Source organism: Scophthalmus maximus, chromosome 2 (genome assembly GCF_022379125.1).
Source record: "Scophthalmus maximus strain ysfricsl-2021 chromosome 2, ASM2237912v1, whole genome shotgun sequence".
Classification (NCBI taxonomy): domain Eukaryota; kingdom Metazoa; phylum Chordata; class Actinopteri; order Pleuronectiformes; family Scophthalmidae; genus Scophthalmus; species Scophthalmus maximus.
Window position 1 is genome coordinate 2,298,109 of NC_061516.1, and position 22,146 is coordinate 2,320,254.

At 42.8% G+C, this 22,146-nt stretch overlaps 1 protein-coding gene across 1 annotated transcript in view; it reads right to left on the reverse strand.

Moving 5' to 3' along the window:
- pde5ab (phosphodiesterase 5A, cGMP-specific, b) overlaps nt 1-183 on the reverse strand; it is a 100,561-nt gene extending 100,378 nt beyond the window's left edge. Inside the window, exon 1 of the mRNA XM_035625671.2 lies at nt 9-183. Coding sequence (XP_035481564.1) covers nt 9-13 — 5 coding nt within the window. The 5' untranslated portion in view covers nt 14-183. The remainder of the gene's footprint in view (nt 1-8) is intronic.
- Between the last annotated feature and the right edge of the window lie 21,963 nt (nt 184-22,146).

Here is a 22,146-nt window from a genome sequence, read left to right on the forward strand (position 1 = left end):
GTACTCACCCCATGGTGGTGGAAAGAAGTCTTTCTGGCTCTGCTGAGCAACCTCTGCAGTCTCAGCATACACCACCATGCACAGTGACTGATGGGGTCTACCAAGGGGGTTTCCTCTCCTGGTTTCTTCCCTCAGTTTTTACCCCCCACCCTCCTTTTCTCAGCTTCGGCGGGATCCTGTTTCAGAGCAAGAGGGGAAAGAAAATGAAAAAGAGTGTTAGAAATGGAAGAAGAGATGTGATCATAATGATTGCTCCCCATGTCCCACACCAGGGACCTCACCATCCTCAGTGATATACCACTCTCCCCTCCAATCAGCCATCTTTTCCACTCCCTCCTTTTCCCTCTTCTCTTCTATGACAAGATTTTGCATAACATTGACATGTTTTCATTTTGCTCTCTTGGCTGTTTCTTTCTCTGAAGCTAAGAATAATGTGACAGTGTAGAATGGTAAGAGCCCAGGGATCAGTAGCTGCTGTTCTCACCTCACATCCCAGGTGCATAACAGTCTCAGATGAGATGACTAGACTGAAAACAAGCAGGGCACTGAGGGCCAGGAAAACAAAATGGCTCAATTGGTTATTGGAACAGTTGTCTAAATGTTTTCCCAAGCTTTTTGGGTGAATTAGATCTTTCAAACCACAGACCCCACTCAGTTTTGAAAAGAAATTTAGTCCCCCTAGATAAGTATTGGCTTTCAAGTGTAGGTTTTCATGGGCTTGCCTTCCAGTGGTTTGCCTCATACATCAAGACAGAAAAGCTTGTTTTAGAATTGATTACCCATTTCCTGCCACTTCCTACTTTATTCGTCTTATATTTTACTGTATATGTTTCCTCCGGACTCCATTTGTAGAAAATGTGGCATCTTCTATTACTGTTATAGCCCACTTATTAGCTTTTTCCACCTTATATGTACTGCTACATTGAAATTCTATCCTGTTGTTGAAGGACTTGAAACCTGCTTTTATGTCTTTTTATATATATATATATATATATATATATATATATATATATATATATAGTGTAGATTGGCCAAGCCACAAGACTATATTTCAATCTCCCAAACATTTAAACTACACTCAGCTATCATCCCAGCTCTATTACTCGGAAAGGCTGATGTGCTATCTTGCCATGTTAATGACAGAATAAAACATTTTCTAGTATCCACTCCAAAATGTAATGGGTTCTTCTTTGGGTGATTCCCAAATCCCTCCACAAATTTCTGGGAAATAGGTTCTTTAATTTTTTTGCGTAATCCTGCAAACTAACAAACCGAGAAACAAATACAGAAGAAAACATAACCTCATTGGCAGAGGGTAGTTATTGATGATAAAACTAAAAACAAATGCAAACAAAATATGTATGGGAATAGCTATCTAAAGGTTTACTAAAGTTTGCTCTGTAAATTTGATTCATCAAATGGTGTATTTTGAAAAAAAAAATATTCCCGCTTAAGTATCAGCTTTCCATTGCTGTTCATTAGGATTTTGCAGTTGCCTCTTAAATCCAAAACAGAACAGCTTTTATCAGAATTGCCTGTACCCAACTCTCGTGGAGTTCACCAAAGTTCCCTTATAGGTCCTATTCTTTTCTCCTTAATGGAACAGACAAGCACAGTTTACAAGCTCATTGCCAAAGGGATGATGAGTTTGCATAAGATGTACAGTATTTGTATGAAATCCTGCTGAAAGACTAGTCCACTTATTTGGAGCAGTTTATCCTCAGAGGTTAAATAAAAGCGAATGGTGTAACACAACAATTAAACTCTGATCCATCCTCTCCAAGTTCAGCACTGTCAAGATGGTTTACTATTGGTCAAGATCATGAATGTCAGCAGTATTCAGATGATACTAAACCATACCATCTCCTGAAACCTGCTTATCCAAGCTGCTTGAAGTCTTACTGGTTAAATCTTAGATGGTTAAAAGCTTCACCATAGATAAATGAGAAGGGTCAAAGAGGTGTTAATTATTTGCCCCTTACGCTACCTCCATACTAGTTTTTCATTTTAAAAATGGATAACTGCTGTTATTTTTACGCCTGGCGTCCACACTACTCCTGAAGAAGTTTGTAATGCTGCTGACCCTACTTTAGTTGGAAACTCAGTTGCTGCTTGCAAGTTGATGTTTAGAAAGAAAGACACTGTCATCCGCATACGCTTCCTGATTGCTTATCAGTCTCAACTCGACTATCAGTGTCACAGTCAGCTCACCTTCATGCCCAGTAGGTTCCCACGTCCCCTCCCGTCTGTCCCGCACGAGCAATCAGCTACACCCACCTCTGCACCTCACCTGGCCCCGCAGCTGCAGCTCATCACAAATCAGGACCCTATATAACCTCCTCTCACTCATTCACTCACCGCCAGATTGTTCTTTGTACTCTATGTCAGACTTTCCAGCGATTAACCACGTACGGATCTCCCGGTATCGACTCTGGTTCTGCCCCTGACTTCCCCGTATCGTCTCAGCCCTGGTTACGACCCTGCCTTTGTCCCTGGTTTCCCCGCTTCGCCTGAACCCCGGAAAAGACCTCTGCCTGCTGCCCCCGACCTTCCCGTCTCGCCTCGATCCCGATAAAGACCTCTGCCTTCTGCCCCCGACTCCGAGCCTTGCCTGTGTACTGACGATTTCCTGGTTGGTGTCATCCACCGGGGCAGTTCCATAGGCGTTGTCTGGCCTGCCGGCAGTTTGTGAACAATAAAGCTGATTACCAACATTTCTACGTGTCTTGCGCTTGGGTCTAAACCAGTACATTACAATACAATCTGGCCAGACATGGAACCAGCGGACGCACTGACACCTGACTCCTCAGAGTCGGGCTTCACTCCCGCCAGCGGCCCTTCTTCAGCGGCAGGAGCGCGGGTCGAGGAGGCGGAGGCGATGCAGCTTGGCCGATCCAGCCTCACCCCGCAGGAACGGGAGCACCGCATGCAGTCCAAGTTGTGCATGTACTGTGGCCCGGCCCGGACATTTCGTGTCCCGCTGTCCGGTAAAAGCCAGGGCTCATCAGTAGGCAGGAAGGTGAGCAATACCTCCATTAAAACCTTCCAGGAGATGAGACCTCTGTTTCACATCAAGCTGTTCCTCCAGGAGGGCTCTCACTCACTGGCCAGCATTATGGACGAGAGGCTCGTACAGCAATTGGGGATTGATCGGGTCCCGCTTCCTCGACCAGTGGCAGTAAACGCGCTGGATGGCCACCTGTTGGGGACAGTTACTCACCAGACTGCTCCTATTCATATGCTCCTGTCCGGAAATCACCAGGAAACGATGCAGTTTCATATTTTGTCGTCTGCACGCATCCCAGTGATTTTAGGGTATCCATGGTTGCGCCAACACAACCCGCATCTGGAATGGGCCACGGGTGCCATTTTGGGATAGAACCCTTCTTGCGATCAGGTGTGTCTCCGGGGAGCGGACGTCTCTCAGCACACCACGGCTCCCAAATCGACTCCAGAGGTGCCGGGGGTCCCGTCTGTGTATCATGACTTCCGGGAGGTGTTCAGCAAGGCGAGGGCTCTCGCCTTACCTCCCCATCGGCCGTAGGACTGCACCATCAACCTGCTATCCGGCACGTCTCCACCCAGGGGACGCCTGTTTTCCTTGTCAGCTCCGGAGAGGGGGGCCATGGAAACATACATACATGACTCTCTGGCCGCAGGCATCATTCGTCCCTCCTCTTCACCAGCAGGGGCAGGATTTTTCTTCGTGGGGAAGAAGGACAAGACACTACGGCCATGCATTGATTACCGGGGACTCAACGATATAACCATACATTGTGGCTCAGGGGATGGTAGAGATGGAACCAGAGAAGGTCTCTGCGGTCTCCTCCTGGCCGGTTCCGGACTCCAGGAAGCAGCTACAGAGGTTCCTGGGATTCGCAAACTTTTACCGCTGCTTCATCCGGAATTACAGCACCATCGCCGCTCCCATCACAGCCCTTACCTCCTCCAAGGTCTCCTTTACCTGGACCCCGGTCGCAGGGGAGGCCTTCCACATTCTCAAGAAACGATTCACCTCTGCTCCCATCCTCCAAGTTCTGGATCCAGACCTCCCGTTTGTGGTGGAAGTGGATGCTTCGGACATAGGAGTAGGGGGGATCCTTCCTCAGAAGTCGCCGGACGACCAGAAGCTCCATCCATGCGCCTTCTTCTCCAGACATCTATCCCCGGCAGAGAGGAATTATGATATAGGCAGCCGGGAGCTCCTCTTGCCGGCGCTAGAGGAGTGGTGTCACTGGCTGGAGGGAACGAGGAATTCTTTCGTGGTATGGACTGACCATAAAAACCTGGAATACATCCAAACCACCAAGAGACTCAATTCACGCCAGGCCCGGTGGTCCCTGTTCTTTACGCGATTCAACTTCACCCTCTCCTACCGGCCGGGGTCCCGGAATACGAAGCCTGATGCCTTATTGCGGCAGTTTCAAGAGGAGGAGAGGACACCCACCAAGCCTGAATCCATCCTCCGGTTGGCGGTCCTTACGTAGGGGACCCCTAACCGGCTATATGTTCCTCCTAACTTGAGGTCCAACGTCATCCAGTGGGCCCATGCGTCCAAACTTACCTGCCACCCGGGAATCGTGATGTCATCCTCCAGCAGTTTTGGTGGTCAACTCTGCAGGAGGACACCAAGGAGTTTGTTAATGCCTGTCCAATATGCAACCAACACAAACCTTCTTCTCAGGCTCCAGTGGGGCTCCTCCGAACTCTGCCTGTCCCACATCGTCCCTGGTCCCACATCTCCCTGGATTTCGTCACCGGTCTACCCCCATCGGACGTCTACACGGCCATCCTCACCGTGGTAGACTGATTCATCAAAATGGCTCATTTCGTTCCCCTGGTCAAGCTTCCTTCGGCCAAAGAGACTGCTCAGCTGATCATCCTCCATGCCTTCCGGCTCCATGGTCTTCCTGTCGACGTGGTGTCTGACCGAAGACCCCAGTTTACATCAGTGTTTTGGAGAGAATTCTGAGAGCAGCTGGGGGCCTCGGTCAGCCTCTCCTCCGGGTTCCACCCTCAGTCCAACAGCCAGTCGGAGAGGAAGTGTCAGGAGATGGAGACAGCTCTCCGGTGCATGACGTCCAGAAACCCCTCATCCTGGTCCCAGTTGCTACTGTGGGTTGAGTATGCGCACAACACCCTAACCAGCTCTGCCATGGGGCTTTCCCCCTTTCAGTGTGCATACGGCTACCAACCTCCTCTCTTCCCAGCCCTAGAGAAGGAGGTTTCCTGCCCATCCGTAGAGACGTTAATCCGCCGCTGCCACCGCACCTGATCTCAAGCCCGAACGTCGCTCCTCCGTTACGCCGAACGTTAAATATAAATAAATAATAAAAATACGACATACGAGCTAGCTACCAAAACACAAACTTCTGCATATCTCGGCCAAATTAAATGCTATCAACGCAAAACTTTAGAATCTTATTTGGAATGTCACTCTGAGGTTCTCTCTACCTAATTTGCCGAAGATTGGCCTCTAGGGGGCGCTATAAATATGAAAAATGTATATCTCATTAACGGCTAATCCAATTTTTACTAAACTTTGAAGGTACGATCTAGGGCCACTCCTGAGGTCACGCCAACAATGGTGTACTGATTACTCAAAATGGGAGTGGCCTATTGCACCCCAAAAAATATTTTTGGGGATTCACCTCTTACACTAACCTGAACGACTTAAAATGTCCAGGGTACATTCACAATGCGCCATGAGCCTCACATATCAAAAATTACACATTTGGACCACTAAGTGGGGCTAAAATTAAGGTAGATGCGTTTTGGAGTATAACTCACACATTACACATCACACATTTAAAAACCTTACCTCCCCCACTTATAACCAAAATCGCAGTTTACAGCTCACGCATTGCGATATTTCCGGACGTTTGCCTCGTCGCTGTCACGTTTCAGGTTCCACTTTTGCGGACTTCGCGAGTCGTCAGGGGAGCCAGCCGGTCAGACTCCGCAATAGCTTCTAAAATCTGTTTTCATTACCTTACCCCTTAACACCCATAACCTTGCGTTATGGGTGTTTTGAATACGCTCTGCTGCCCTTTTACCATCAATAACAGCATGATTCCAATCTGTTTCATTTTTACTGTTATTGTGATGTTGTTTGACTTATATACCATCATCTTGTGGACCGGAGTGGAAAAGCTTGTTGTAACTGTTGGTTGTTCCCACGTCAACAGGCTAATTTGTCGCTGTAATCTCCCCAGGCTGTAGACCACAGTGGAAATGCAGGCAGACAACAGTCTGCAGGGACATTGTAGTTCCTTGAAGAAAGTTTCTGGGAGTAAAATCTCTGGGTACTCTTGGTTGAAACATGGCTTGAGTTTTAAAAACATGGGAATAACGTCCTATTGTATTTTAATCTTCTTTATCTTCTTTATCATCATTAGCTTGTGTTTACAGCGCTGCTTAGACTGGTCAGAACCACTGTCTGTCCTGCCAAGTGAAGGATGACGCATTCTTAGTTCTCATGACAGAAACTGTGTGTGTGTGTGTGTAAAATGGAGTGGCAAGCACATAGGATGTTTGTGTCACTGATGCACCTTCTGCTTTCAAGTGTGTATACGTGTGTCTATCTGCAGGTGTGTTTTATGTGTGTGTGTGGCCACCTGCCCTGTGATGGGTTGGTACCCTCAGTCTTTGTTCTCAGCAGATGAAAGCTACTGGGGGAGAGGAAGCCCCTTTGCTTCAAAGTTCAGCGAGGGCTCAGACAGGAAGCGCTTTCAGGCGAGATGGGAATAGAACCATCAACCAACTCTTTCAGCTCGCCTCCTTTCAGTGTTCAGCTCCAAACACTTCTTTAGTTCAGTGGGGATAAAACACCTGGTTTCTTTGTCCCCTTTCAATACTAAAGAAGCAATGTGCTATTTGAAATGCCCCTGTCATTTCTTTCTGGTGTAAAATCATATCTTGCCATATCTGATTATCACTATCTTTCCTTTTATGAGGATGACATTTTTGTAGATTTATAAATTAAATATTTTCAGGTTTTATCTAAAATGATCACAAAATGTGAACTGTCAGCTCTCAAATTTCACAACAAAATTGCATTGTCGGTCCATGCTCTCCGCAATGATGTTAATGTCTTCTGAACTGCTGCCCCCTAACTGCCAGCTGACATCATTTGTCTGTATTTTTCAAAAATGTTATACAAGTTACTGTTGAAAAACTAAAATCCTATTTTATGATGAGAGAAAGCTGGTGTTATGGTTTGATTAGGTTAAGGCACAAAAACAACTTGGTTAGGTTACGAGGAAAATAATGATTTGGTTTTAAAAAGAACATTTCACTTTGCTTTAAACCAAATGGTAACAAAGGTAAAGTAACTCTGCCAGTCCAGCGCAACATCCCAACAAAAGCTGCTTTCACAAATACACGGCAACCCGGAACTTTTCCAGACATTACCAGGAGGAGCTTTGTGTGTAAATGCAAATTTCCATGACTAAGTGACTTTACCGTGCCAGTTGCAGAGAACAAAGTCTGTCATGTGGGATTGACCCGATTTGCAATCAGATAGGGTTGAAACAGCCTGACACAAGGCAGAATGGAAATGCAATGCAATGCCGTCATGAATATGAAAAAATTGACATATTTAGGTTCCACATCGGTTTTCAACTACATCCTCAATTTCACACATGGACCATATAGTGTCCAGGCATATACTAGTTTTTGATTTAGTCTTGTTTTTCTGGAGGACAGTTTCTGTTTGTCTGTTTTTGTGGTTGTTTTCTATACATATTTTGAACTTTTGTTCCCTGTTAAGTTCTGTATTTGGTATTTCCGTATGTTCAGTATTTACAAAAAGCGCCTGTTATTGTATGCCATTTTTTTGTCCCTGTAGCATGCAGATCATCCCCTAACCGTGGTGTTTACAGAGCATGGTGATGAGCATGCGACATGAGAACATAATGTCCTGGTCAGGGATTTGGCATGTGCGGAGAAGCTCAGCCAGTCCAAACACCAGAGTTTACTCTGAGTTACAAAGCACAGTGTGAGGCCGTGCTATCAATGTGACAGAGGATGCAGGATGCAGTTCCAAGAAAGCCGAGCTGCGATTAGTGCTGACTACTAGAGATTAGATTTTCTTGAATCTACAGAATTTGGAATGTGACAGGAAATGAGACATCCTGGCAAAAAATCTGAAAGGAGTCCCTGAAAAGCAGCTATCACACTAAATGTAAACAAATGAGAGGGGGAAAAAAAATAATATCTGGACTGTATAAGAGATCCTTGGCTGCTAGGATACTGTAAATATCAACAAGATTCAGGAAATAAGGTGTATTGTTCTTGTGAAAGAAAAATTATAGCTTACTTGCAGTTGTACTTTGTAATTTGTCTATTGTCAATGCCTGTCTAATAGAAATCTCTTAATTTCTTTAATCATGATCATGATCAGCATCAACGTAGCATGATGAGGAAACAAATTACTGACTGTTGTTTTTTTCATTACCCTAACAGAATATTAATGCACAAGAAAGTACAGGGAAAGCTGCAAAATAAGTGATGCATTTTTTCATGGGTTCACACTTATTTTCATCTGTATAAACACCACTCCTGTCCTTTATCTTTCCATTCCGTATACTGTACCTGTGTTATATCCTGTCCCTTTGCTCTTCTCTTTTTATCTGTTGGACGGAGAAACAGAAGCTCCATTCGTTCACATTTTATCAATATCTAATCATATTTTTTTCCCTGTTTTCCATCTTTCCGTGCTCATTTCCATTTCATGGAGAGGAAGGCCGACAGATACGGATCTCTCTCTGCCTGCTTAGCATTTGAATCACAACATCATGGCACAGCTTCTTTAAATGCTCCGCTGGCCTCTCACCCCTTCCTGCCCCTGAATTTGCCACGTTTGATTTCTTCCTGATTCCTTTGTCTCTCTTGGTGTTGTTTTCTTACTGTCTTACTTTTATCTTGATTCCTCTGGACTTCATGGTATGCATGACTACCAAGCGCGTGGATTTGCACCACATAGGTCTTGTAATTGACGACTTAAAGGTGAAATATTATGTTCAGATTTAGGTACATTTAATTTGGGTGACCACTTGAAAACGTTTTACATGTTTTAATGTTCAGAAAAGGCATCAGTGTCCTCATACTGCCCATTCCTGCAGCTCCTCTTGTCACCCTCTGTCTAAAATGCCCGGATTTCTTTTTGCCCCAGTCTGGTTTGATTGGCCAGCTGGCCCAATCTGTTGTGATTGGTCAACCACATTGAAATTTGTAGGAAATGTCACACCCCTTCACCAGAAAAGTGGGGATTCTCAGATTGAAGGCCAGGTTACACCAAAAGATCCCCCTCTGTAACATTACAGTAGGAGAGAAATCTGAACCAGAGCCAGGCTGTAGGGTTTAGTCAGCTCACAAAAAAATGACAGGGTGGTCTTTTTTCACAGTTTGTGGGCCGGCAGTTTCCACAGATACCCAAATTTATGTGCACAAACACTGAAAAAGTGATTTTTGCATAATATATCACCTTTAAAACTTAGAAATGGATTATAAGTAATATTATAAATGTATACCTAACAGCTTCATAGCTTTATGGGTTTTTCCGTCATAGGCTCAACTATACTCCTAGTTGCTGTAGACTACACCATGCTTAGACTACACACTACATGATCTCAGTTGCTTGGTGGTAGTGCTTCTGTTTTTAAAGCTGCCATAATAGAATTTTGATCACTAGGGGGCAGTAGAGTTAGCTGAAAACACATCTGACACAAAGGGGTTTTAGTGAACATAATAGGTGTTACATAATTAATAAAATTACTGATATGTGACAGGTTCGTTGTGGGCCTGAGAGACCAAAGATTTCTCTCTTGTCCATGTTCCCATGGACAAGAGCCAGAGCTTACACTGGAGAAAGCTGTCACTTGTGTCCGCCAAAGCGAACTAGTGAAAAAACAGCAGGACATGGTGAACAGCAACTTCAAGGCAGAGGCAACAGCAGCCAATATGGACAATGTTGGTGTGCAGCAGCGAACTTTTAACAAAGGCAAAGCTGGGCAGTAGAGTAAAATGCACTTTAAGAGACAAAGTAGATACCTTCAGTCACAGCCACATGCTGATACACAGTGCAATAGATGTGGTAGAGCACCATTTCATAGCAAACAGCAATGTCCAGCCACAGATGTATTTCACAACCAATGTCACAAAAAAGGACACTATGGAAAAGTGTGCATGTCTGAGGCTGTTAGAGTGGTTCATGCCACCTCTGAAGAAGCCAAAGTGGAGGACAATGCCTTCTTGGGCTTACTGGACACAGGCTGGAGCAGTGAAACCTGGTTATTGAAAGTGAAGCTAGACCACCATGAATCCGAGCTTAGGATGGACACAGGTGTGGATGTAACACCAATACCAGACTCTGAATACCGAGCATGTGGACAGTTTCAAGGGCTGGAGAAACCAGCTAAACCTCTATGTGGCTGGAAGAGACCGTCTGCAGGTGAGAGGAAAATTTAAAGCCACACGAGCAAGATGCAAAACAGTTTTCCGTGACTACCCTGAGAAGAATCCCTCTACCACTTTTCCCCAAAGTGAAACAGGAACTGGCTCGCATGGAAGACCTGGGTGTAATCTCAAAGGTTGAACTACACACTGACTGGTGCGCCGGAATGCTCCCTTTACCAAAACCCAATACAGAGGTGCACATATGTGTTGACCTGACAAAACTGAATTACTTAGTCAAGAGAGAGAGGCACATGCTTCCCTCAGTCAAGCATACACTTGGACAGTTAGAGGGTGCTAAAGTGTTTTCAAAGCTCAATACAAACTCTGGGTTTTGGCAAATCCCCTTGGCAAAAGAATCTGCACACCTAACAACGTTTATCACACCATTTGGCAGATACTGCTTTAACCACCTGTGTTTTGGCATATCCTCTGCACCAGAGCACTTCCAACAGAGAATATCCCAGATCCTAGAGGGCTTGTAGGGAGTTTTATGCCAAATGCATGACGTGCTTGTGTAGGCTGAGTCACAGACCCTCCATGACACACGCCCGCATGCAGTTCTCAAAAGACTAGAGGAAGCAGGAGTCACACTGAAAAGTGAGAAGTGTGAATTTTCAAAAGACTCTGTCAAGTTCCTGGGGCAGATCATTGATATGTCTGGAGTCAGAGCAGATCCTGATAAAGTAAAAGCTGTCATCCGCAGGAAAGTGAGTGGAGTCAGACGGTTCCTGGCGATGGTAAGCATGCGGTCAAGACGGAAAAAATCTTCTGCAGAAAGGAAAAGATTTTCACTTAGCTTTGATGGCTTACCGAGCCACACCCCTGGCCAACAGGCACAGTCCTGCAAAACTGCTGATGGGCAGACGAATAAGAACTACTGTTCCTGTTGTACCATCTTCCCTCAATCCTGGGTGGCCTGACATCTCAAAACTGGAGAAGGAACACAACAGCAGACAGAAACAGTGGAAAAACTTCAACAAGCGACACAGAGCTCATGACCTGCCAGAACGGGAACTGGGCGATCATGTCTGGGTCACTGACACAAAGGAAAAAGGGACAGTGAGAGCAAGGGCAGATTCACCAAGATCTTACATTGTTGAGACAGTAGAGCCTACAGCCACACCAGTAGACTTACCAGACATAACTCAGCACAGTTGAGCACCACCAAGTCTCATTCTCAGCCACAGAGGCTGAAAGACGCCACCCAGTTAGGGGGAAAAACCCTCCGAGATACGTAAAAGACTTTGATACCGGATACTAGTTTAGCTGAATATAGTTTATAAAAAGTTGAGTTAAAATAATAATCAGCTGAACAGAGAAAACATCTGAAGAAAGTATTTTCTGTTGCAAATGTTATATTGTTTGTTGAAAGGAGGTAATAGTAAAACTTACTTTTATGAAGGTTTGATAATCTAACAAAAGGTATTGAAAGAAAATTTCAGAATGCTTTGTAAAACAAACATCTTCCTAAAGATAGTTATTTGACTGTACAGTACAGTACACACAAAGGGGATGTAGTTTTATAAGAGTTGTATTGTGTTACGTCACTGCTGCCTAGTGGACGGAGGTTGATATTTTCCTGTTTTTTTTCTGTGCCTCTGTTTCTGCAATAAGCTCTGTTTCTTCTCTGTGCCTCCAAAAAGAAACAGAGCTTAACGTTTTGTTTGATTATTGAATATCCAAATCAGTAAAGTAGAAAACTTTGTAGAGAGCTTAGCAACTTGTTATGTTTCTAATCACCATGTTGTACGTGTATTAGTGTGGTAAAACATTTAAGGTTCATGATGAAATTCAACTAGGGCTCAGTGAATTCCCAAAAACTTTCTAAATTTTTTTTTACCTATAATGAACAAATTTCCACCACATCTAAATACACTCACCGGCCAATTTATTAGGTACACCTGTTCAATTGCTTGTTAACACAAAAAGCTTATCAGCCAATCACATGGCTGCAATTCAATGCATTTAGGCATGTAGAGGTGGCCAAGACAACTTGCTGAAGTTCAAACCGAGCATCAGAATGGGGAAGAAAGGGGATTTAAGTGACTTTGAACGTGGTATGGTTGTTGGTGCCAGACAGGCTGGTCTAAGTATTTCAGAAACTGTTGATCTTACAGTGTTATCACAACACTGCTGACTGATGCCCACCGTCTGTGAATGTAGAGGCTGACTCATGCCTGTATTGTTTTCATGTGGCCTATCATATGGCTATTCAGGCCACTTGCTCAGAAAAATGGGCTAATTCCCTGAATATTAATGATTAGACCCTATTATTAGTATTATTACTGTTATGATGATTATTATTGTTGTTTTTAGGCCTATTATTGTTGTTACTATTGTTCAGACCTTTAATTCGTTTTGCACAGAAGTCTTGCTCAACAATTATTGGAAGGACTGTCAAATTCATGATTTAAACCAGTATGGATATTATTTGAATTACACTACTAATTTACAGAGAAATCTGCCCCCTGATCAAGATCGCAGTCCATGTCCGTATCAGAAAAGGACGAACCCATGTGGCTATAATGGGGGGCAGCATCCCCCTGTAATGCAACAGGTGGAGAAAGGGTGAAGAGAGACTTTGACAGGTTGGCCAAGAGAAAGGCCACAGGAAGGGCGTAGCGACGCAGCCTGTCATAATGGAAAATCTGGGAAGAGGGTTCATCCCCAAATGGGCTACCAAGTTGGTATGTGACCCCCACCTCATCGCCCCTGTCCAATCAGCTAAGGCCCTAGGAGCCAGTGTGGAGCCAGCTTATGGCGGCTCTCTGCAGGATCGTTTAACCACACAAGATCCCCGGGCTGTGCCTTAGCCTGATGTCATAGTAAGTCGTTTGTTTCTTGCTCGCCGCAAGGTTGTTGTCCCTCGTCCGGTTTAACGCCGTGTCCAAGCGCCCAAGGAGAGAACCTCCAAAGTCCTCTGGGGGTCCATGAACCAGGTCGCCTTGCACCAGGCCCAGCACAACATCAACAGATATCCAGGCCTCCATGCCATGTGTGAGGAAGTAAGATGTGAACCCTATGCTGGAATGTACACTGGTATTGTACACAAACGCGACCTGCGACAGAAAACAGTCCCACTCCCCTTCACACGACAGGAGAGTCTTTGCTCGATCAGTTGGATCGATCAGTGTTCTATTAAATCTTTCCACCATACCATCAGATTTTGGATTGTATGGTGTGGTATGTGTATTTTCAACCCCAACATCCCGCACAAATGTTTCATCACGACTGACTCAAACCTGCTAGCTACAGCCTGGCCTCCTCTGCTTGGTGCAGCCCACCATCTGTTCTAGCTACAACCTGCTAGCTACAGCCTGGCCTCCTCTGCTTGGTTCAGCCTACCATCTCTATCAATCTCTTCTAGCTACAACCTGCTAGCAACAGACTGGCCTCATCTGCTTGGTGCAGCCTACCTTTAACCATGTCAAACATAACCACTTATAGTTATTAAGCGTAAATGTCTCATCCTACTTCTACTTTTACTCTCAGGTAACATTGAACCAAACCGGGGGCCAATTTACTCTATCAGTACTCCTGATGACTTCAAAGCCGGATCTGGCCAATAACATGACATTCATGTTATTCACATGAATGTCCGCAGCTTACTCCCAAAAATGGATTAAGTTAGAATTTGGACCCAATCAACGGACACAGATGTCCTAGTTCTGTCTGAAACATGGATAAGTAAATCTGTCTCAGACATGGAAATTTGTATTAAGGGCTGCAATGTATTTCGATGTGACTGCCTGAGGAAGGGTGGTGGTGTCGCTAACTATATGAAAAATAACATTATAACCTCCGTGTCCATCACCAAGCAGTTTTAAGTCCTTGCCCCGAAGCTTGAATTCACTCAGGGTCAGTCTCTCTCTATCATTGGGTGTTATAGACCCCCTCAGCCTGTAATGAAGCATGATCTTCACTAACACAATATGTACAGTATCTGGGCTTGATACAAATGACTTTCGTCTTGTCGGGGATCTAAACTGTGACTGGCTCTCCTCTGCATCTGACAGCCTTAAATCTGTCTGTGATTCACTAAATCTTACACAGTTAATCAATAGTCCAACTCGTCCTAACATTAAACGTCCTGAGAGATCATCTTTGCTTGATTTAATTCTAACAAATGCCCCTCATAAATTCACAGATATTGGTATTTTTGCAAATGATGTAAGTGATCACTGTATCATAGCAACAGTTAGAAATGCCAAACTCCCAAAGTCCAAACCTCAACACCTTCTTAAAAGAAATTTTAAACACTTTTCTGAACAAGCCTTTTTCCATGAGCTGTCTCACTTTGAATGGAATAGAATTTCTCTTATTGATGACGTCGACCTGGCCTGGAAGTTCTTTTATGATGTTTTTTTAGGTATTCTAAATAAACTTGCTCCATTCTGGGAATTCAGAGTGAAAGGGTGAAACAACCCCTGGTATTCCCGGAAATAGGTAGCCTTCTTAAAGAAAAGGATGTGGCCTGGGCCAGGGCAAGATAATCCAATCCGATTGGTTTAGTTTTAGACAGCTCAGAAATAAATGTACATCTCTTATAGAGCTTAATCTGAGTTTTACCTCTCGGAAACCATGAAAAACTTAAATGATCCAAATAAGTTCTGGAAGGTAATAAAAGTCTCCTATGGACCTGTATCCACGAGTGAACTTCACAATTACATTGTTAAGGACTCTTGTTTTAATTCAATTCAATTCAATTCAATTTTATTTGTATAGCGCCATATCACAACATACATTGTCTCAAGGCACTTTACATAATGAGGTCAGTATTACAGTATTACAGGGAAAACCCAACAAATCCCACAATGAGCAAAGCACTTGGTGACGGTGGAGAGAAAAAACTCCCTTTTAACAGGAAGAAATCTCTGACAGAACCAGACTCAGTTGTGGGCGGTCATCTGTCTCGACCGGTTGGGGTAAGGAGAGAGAGGAGGAAGAGAGGAGAGGTGGGCAGAAAGAGGGTGGGAGGAGAGACAGTAGGAGAGAAGAGAGAGAGAGGACAGTTGTACCACCACCGCTGTAATCTCTACCAGACTGATACTTATAATTAAAAAATACAATTATGCTGTTGTTATTATTAGTGATGATATTAATATTAATATTATAATAACAATAATAATAACGGGTTTGGGTCCTGCAGCTCTGGGGTCAGAGATACACTAGGAGAGATAGAAAACACAAACAGGGTTAGTGACATGTACTGTAAACATATCGGGGGATGGGGGGGTAGTATAACAGTTGCTTTAATTTCTACAAGACTGATACTTATAATTAGTGAAAACTGATACTTATAAATACAATGATGTTATTAATAATAATAATAGTAATAATAATAATAAGGTTTGGATCCTGCAGCTCTGGGGTCAGATCTACTAGGGGAGAGAGAAAACAGAGTTAGTGACATGTAATGTAGATACATGGGGGCAGAGAGAGAGAGAGAGACAGATTGAAAAAAGTGGGAGAAGGAGAGAGATATAAAGAGAGAGAAAGAGGGGGAAGGAGAGAACGGGAGAGGGAGAAAGATGCTCATGATATAAGTTCCCCCAGCAGTCTAGGCCTATAACAGCATAATAAAGAAATGGTTTATTAAACACCTGAGCAGTTCTAACTATAAGCTTTATCAAAAAGGAAGGTTTTAAGTTTAACTTTAAATGTAGACAGGGTATCTGCATCCCTGACACAAACTGGGAGCTGGTTCCAGAGGAGAGGAGCCTGGTGGCTGAAGGCTCTGCCTCCCATTCTACTTTTACAGACTCTGGGAACCACAAGTAATCCTGCATTTACAGAGCGAAGTGATCTATTGGGATAATATGAAACTAGGAGCTCTGTAAGATATGATGGAGCTTGATTATTAAGGGCTTTGTAGGTTAGGAGCAGTATTTTGAATTCTATTCTGAATTTTACAGGAAGCCAATGCAGAGATTCTAACACTGGAGAAATATGATCTCTTTTTCTAGTTCCTGTCAGAACTCGTGCTGCGGCATTTTGGATTAGCTGGAGGCTTTTCACAGACTTATTGGGGCATCCTAGTAGCAATGAATTACAGTAGTCCAGTCTTGAAGTAACAAATGCATGGACTAGTTTTTCAGCATCCTTTTGAGATAGGATGTTTCTAATGTTCTTGATATTGCGCAGGTGAAAGAAGGCTGTCCTAGAGACTTGTTTTATGTGTGAGTCAAAGGACATGTCCTGGTCAAAGGTAACTCCAAGGTTTCTCACAGTAGAGCTGGAGGCCAAGGTAATGCCATCCAAAGTAACTATATGATCAGATAATGTTTCTCTGAGGTGTTTAGGGCCGAGTATAATGACCTCAGTTTTTTCTGAATTTAGAAGTAAAACATTATAAGTCATCCAGGCTTTTATGTCTTTAAGACAATCCTGAAGTTTGTCTACCTGATTCGTTTCATCTGGCTTTATAAATAAATACAGCTGGGTATCATCAGCGTAGCAATGGAAATTGATGTGGCGTTTTCTTATAATATTGCCTAAAGGAAGCATATATAAAGTGAAAAGTATCGGTCCCAGTACAGAACCTTGTGGTACTCCATGTCTCACTTTTGTATGAATGGAAGACTTGTTATTAACGTTAACAAACTGAAATCGATCAGATAAGTAGGACTTAAACGATTCTAGTGCTGTTCCTTTAATCCCAGTGTTCTAGTCTCTGTAACAGAATTTTGTGATCAATGGTATCAAATGCAGCACTAAGATCTAAAAGGACGAGAATAGAAACATATCCACTGTCTGAGGCCATGAGAAGGTCGTTGGTAACCTTCAGTAGTGCTGTTTCTGTACTATGATGTTTTCTAAAGCCTGACTGAAAGTCTTCAAGCAGACTATTCCTGTGTAAATAGTCACATAATTGGTTAGCAACATTTTTTTCAAGGATTTTAGAGATAAAGGGGAGGTTTGATATGGGTCTATAGTTAGCTAAGATATCTGGGTCCAGAGTCGTTTTTTTGAGCAGGGGTTTAACTACTGCCACCTTAAAGGCCTTTGGTACATAGCCTGTCAATATAGATAAATTAATCTGATCTACTATGGAATTATTAATTAAAGGTAATACATCCTTAAATAGCCTCGATGGAATAGGATCTAAAAGACAGGTTGATGACTTGGATGAGGTGACAAGTGAAGTCAGCTCAGCCAGATCTATAGGGGAGAAGCATTCTAAATATAAATTAGGCGATACTATTGGTTCAGAAGCTACTGTACTGGACAGTGTGTCTGTGCCATTAGTGGGAAGAAGCTGGTAAATTTTTTCTCTGATGGTAATAATCTTATTAGTAAAGAAACTCATGAAATCATTGCTACTTAGAGTTGGAGGAATAGACTGTTCAGTAGAGCTTTTACTCTCTGTCAGCCTGGCTACAGTGCTGAAGAGGAACCTGGGGTTGTTTTTATTTTCCTCTATTAGTGAAGAAAAATAATTGGTTCTGGCATTTCGGAGGGCTTTCTTATATGTAATTTAACTATTTTTCAAGTCTAGGTGAGAATCATCTAGACTATTGGAACGCCACTTCCTTTCTAACCTACGTGACATCTGTTTTAAAGCACGTGTCTGTGCATTAAACCATGGAGCTATCCTCCTCTGATTGACTGTCTTCTTTTTCAGAGGGGCGACAGTGTCAAGTGTGGAACGTAGTGAGGCTGCTGCACTATCAACAACATCATCAATTTGTGTGGGAGTAAAGTTTTGATAACGATCTTGCACTGTATCGACACATGGCAGTAGAGTAAATAACGTAGGAACTGTTTCTTTGAATTTACTAACAGAGTTTTCTGATAGACACCTGCTGTAATAGAACCTTTCTCCAAATTCAGTAAAGTTAATAATGGAGAATTCAAATGTAACTAAGTAGTGATCGGACAGAGGGTTTTGAGGAAATACTATTAGATTGTCAATGTCTATGCCATAGGTCAGAACGAGGTCGAGGGTGTGATTAAAACAGTAAGTGGGTTTGTTTACATGTTGAGTAAAACTCAAAAAATGAGCGAATTAAAGGCAGAACTAAGACTGTCGTTGGCAACATCCACATGAATGTTGAAGTCACCCACTATAATAACTTTATCTGTGCTAAGCACCAACTCAGATAAAAAGTCTGAAAATTCAGATAAAAATTCAGAGTAAGGGCCTGGTGGTCGATAAACAACGACTACAATAACTGGTTTTTGACATTTCCGGCTAGGGTGAAGGAGGGTAAGAGTTAGGCTTTCAAATGAGTTAAAACTATGTTTAAGTCGAGCGTTAAGCAATAAGTCTGCTTGGTAGATTGCTGCTACTCCTCCTCCTCGGCCTGTGGTCCGAGGAATATGAGTATTATTATAAGAGGGAGGTGTTGATTCATTTAAACTAACATATTCTTCTGGCTGTAGCCAGGTTTCGGTCATACAGAATAAATCAACGTGCTGATCAGTTATCAGATCATTCACTAACAAAGATTTAGATGGGAGTGACCTAATATTAAATAAACCACATTTTATTGTTCTATTCTTAGGTTCATTTATAGGGTTTGTGTTGATCTTTATGAGATTTGCCAACTCTTAAAGGCAACCAACTCTGAAAAGTTAGATCACAACTAGATCGCATGCCTAGATATGCCAATATGATGGAGCATATTAGTCAAAAAACTATGGTCAACAGTCATTAATAGAGCAACACAAAATTGTTTGCAGTCTAATACCTCAGTGACATAATTTATTACCTTGAGGGCAGCAGTTACAGTGCTATGCTGTTTCCTAAAACCAGATTGATATTTGGATAAAATATCGTTGAAATCTAAAAAGTCCTTGAGTTGATTACTGACAAGCTTTTCAAATACCTTTAATAAGCATTTTATTTCTGCTGGTTTCTTATTTGAATCCTTGTAGTATACAATGTTTTTCCTGGATCGGGTAGTGACAGTGCGCCTTCTGATGATTGGTTGTTTCATATTGTCAGACCTGTGTCTGTCTTGGAGGTCCATAAGGGGTTAAAACAGCCTGACAGAAAGAAAGCACTAAGCCCTGATAAGCTTGATCCCTACTTTCTTAAGCTAGTTGCTGATTTTATTGCTGAGCCTTTATCATTTATTTTTAATCTTAGTCTTGTTAGCAATAAAATCCCCCAAATCTGGAAATCTGCCTTTGTTCTTCCTCTGATGAAGGGGTGAACCGTCAAATGTTAATAATTACAGGCCGATCTCCAAACTGTGCATTCTGGTAAAGGTATTTGAAAAGCTTGTCAGTAATCAACTCAAGGACTTTTTAGATTTCAACGATATTTTATCCAAATATCAATCTGGTTTTAGGAAACAGCATAGCACTGTAACTGCTGCCCTCAAGGTAATAAATTATGTCACTGAGGTATTAGACTGCAAACAATTTTGTCTTGCTCTATTAATGACTGTTGACCATAGTTTTTTGACTAATATGCTCCATCATATTGGCATATCTAGGCATGCGATCTAGTTGTCTGACAGAACACAATGTGTTCAGATGTCAGGTTCCATCTCCTCTTTTCTGAGAATATCAAAGGGCGTGCCCCAGGGTTCTGTGTTTGGTCCTATACTGTTTTCCATCTATGTCAATAACCAATGTGAAAACGTATCAAATGCAATGTATCATTTTTATGCTGACAATACTGTCATTTATTGCTGTTTGTCTTCTATTGTACAGGCTTTTGATTTATTGCAGTCTGCATTTGTTGTTGTACAGTCTCGCTTGCAGAAGCTGAAATTGGTGTTGAATTCAGACAAAACCAAACTGATGTTGTTCTCAACAGCAAGTGAATTACCACCAAATCTTCCGAACATTTTTACTGTCCAAGGAAAGGACATTTAATTAGTCTCAATGTATAGATACTTCGGTATCAACAGTTGTCTTTCACTATCCTTGGTCTGGTTCCTTTCTACCAGTGTACTTTTCACATTAGAAGTCAAAGTCACTATGGCCTGCGCCCACAAGATGCGCTTAACTTTACAGTTCCGCGTGTTTGCACTGAGCTGGGGAAAATAGATTTTAAGTTTGCTCCCCCTTTGCCTGGAACACCCTCCAGAAGGATTTAAAACTACCAGACTGGATCTCTAAAATGACTTTGGTACTATACTGAAGGACCTCGAACTGAAAACCATTGAAAAGTGTCGGTGTACTTAATCCGTTTTCATCCCAAACATCTCCACATTATTTGACGGAAAATTGTGTGCTTCATATTGCTGTTTGTACTTTTATGTTGTTTTTATGCTGTTTCTGACTTGTGCTGCTGCCTTCTTGGCCAGGTCACCCTTGTGGAAGAGATCCTTGGCCTCAATGGGCTTTTACCTGGTTAAAGCTGCTGTCGGTAGGATTGAGAGAAGTGTGGGCATAGTCTCAGAATTCAAAACCCAACGACTCCTGCTCCCTCCCCCTCCCTCTCTGCTCCCTCCCCTTCCGTCTCCGCTGCTCTTCCACATTTTTTCATTTCATTTATTTATTTCAAAGTTTTATTTTAATATTTATGCAACCTCAGTATTTGCTTTGCAATAAAGTGTATTTTGAAAGTGATTGGTTTCTCATTGCATAAATATACAACAATGTGAAGATTACTTACTACTATCAATATACTTTTTGAATCAATTCAAGGCATTACAAATATATTAATTTGGGGTAATCAGATTCACTGGTTCAGTTCTACCGATGCAGTAGCTCAAAGAAAAGCACAAAAAATGTATCAAAGTACACAATGATGTAATATTGTCAAGCTTTATTTTGCATGAATAAAATACAGTTGTTGGTTGAATATTCCTTCCTCAGCTGTCCCCCCAGCAAAGTCAGCATCTATGGGGAAAAGCAACATGAGTATGTGAAACTGATCCAGGAAAAAATATTCCTCCTCACAAATTCATCACGCATCTTAGCATTTAGCATTGCACGGGATGCTACGTTGGTGAAAAAATAGTGAAGCTAACTAAACAGTCCGACAAAGATGGGGGAGCATTTGGTCGCGAAAGAACAGACAACGACACACACGTATGGAAAACTCTCAAAAACAGATTAGACGGCTTGGACACAAACATATTTTCAGCTATTATGCTAAACACCGCTAACCACTAGCCGTAGCACTGTGGACCTAGAACTAGCAGCCTGATTAGAACTAGCAGCCTGATTACCACAGCACAGTAGCACACGGTCACAGAGTGCGACAATAACATGGAAAATAAAAGATAAATGAAACAGAGGGTCATTTGTGAACCCTGTCGGTGTCGTTGCTTCTGTGGAAAACTCCGATGTTTACATCTGCTCGATCTGTTTCCTTCTTTTTAGCTCGTTTTTGCTCGAGGTCTTTGTCGTATATGCAGTTTCTGGCAAAGGAGCCAGGCAATTTTTTCGATGCTTGGTGCTTTTTTACCACGGTGTTTTCAAACTAACTCTGCTTCTGCTGCGAGCTCCTCGTTGTGAAGACATGAGCTTGGTCGTGACCGAGCGAGTGGGGCTGTGCACAGGTTCTGCAGCACTGAGCCTCGTACCCGGATGACTGACAGAGCGGAGACACGCCCCCTGTCTGTGATTGGACATTTTTGCTTGGGCGCGGTGGATTCTGGCAAATGGCATTAAAGGCAGTAGGGGGAGCTGAGTGACCCAGAGTCTGTCACTGACGATCTGTCTCACATATTATTACCAGCATATAGCGACATTTTCAGCAAATATGAAAAAAAGTTATTT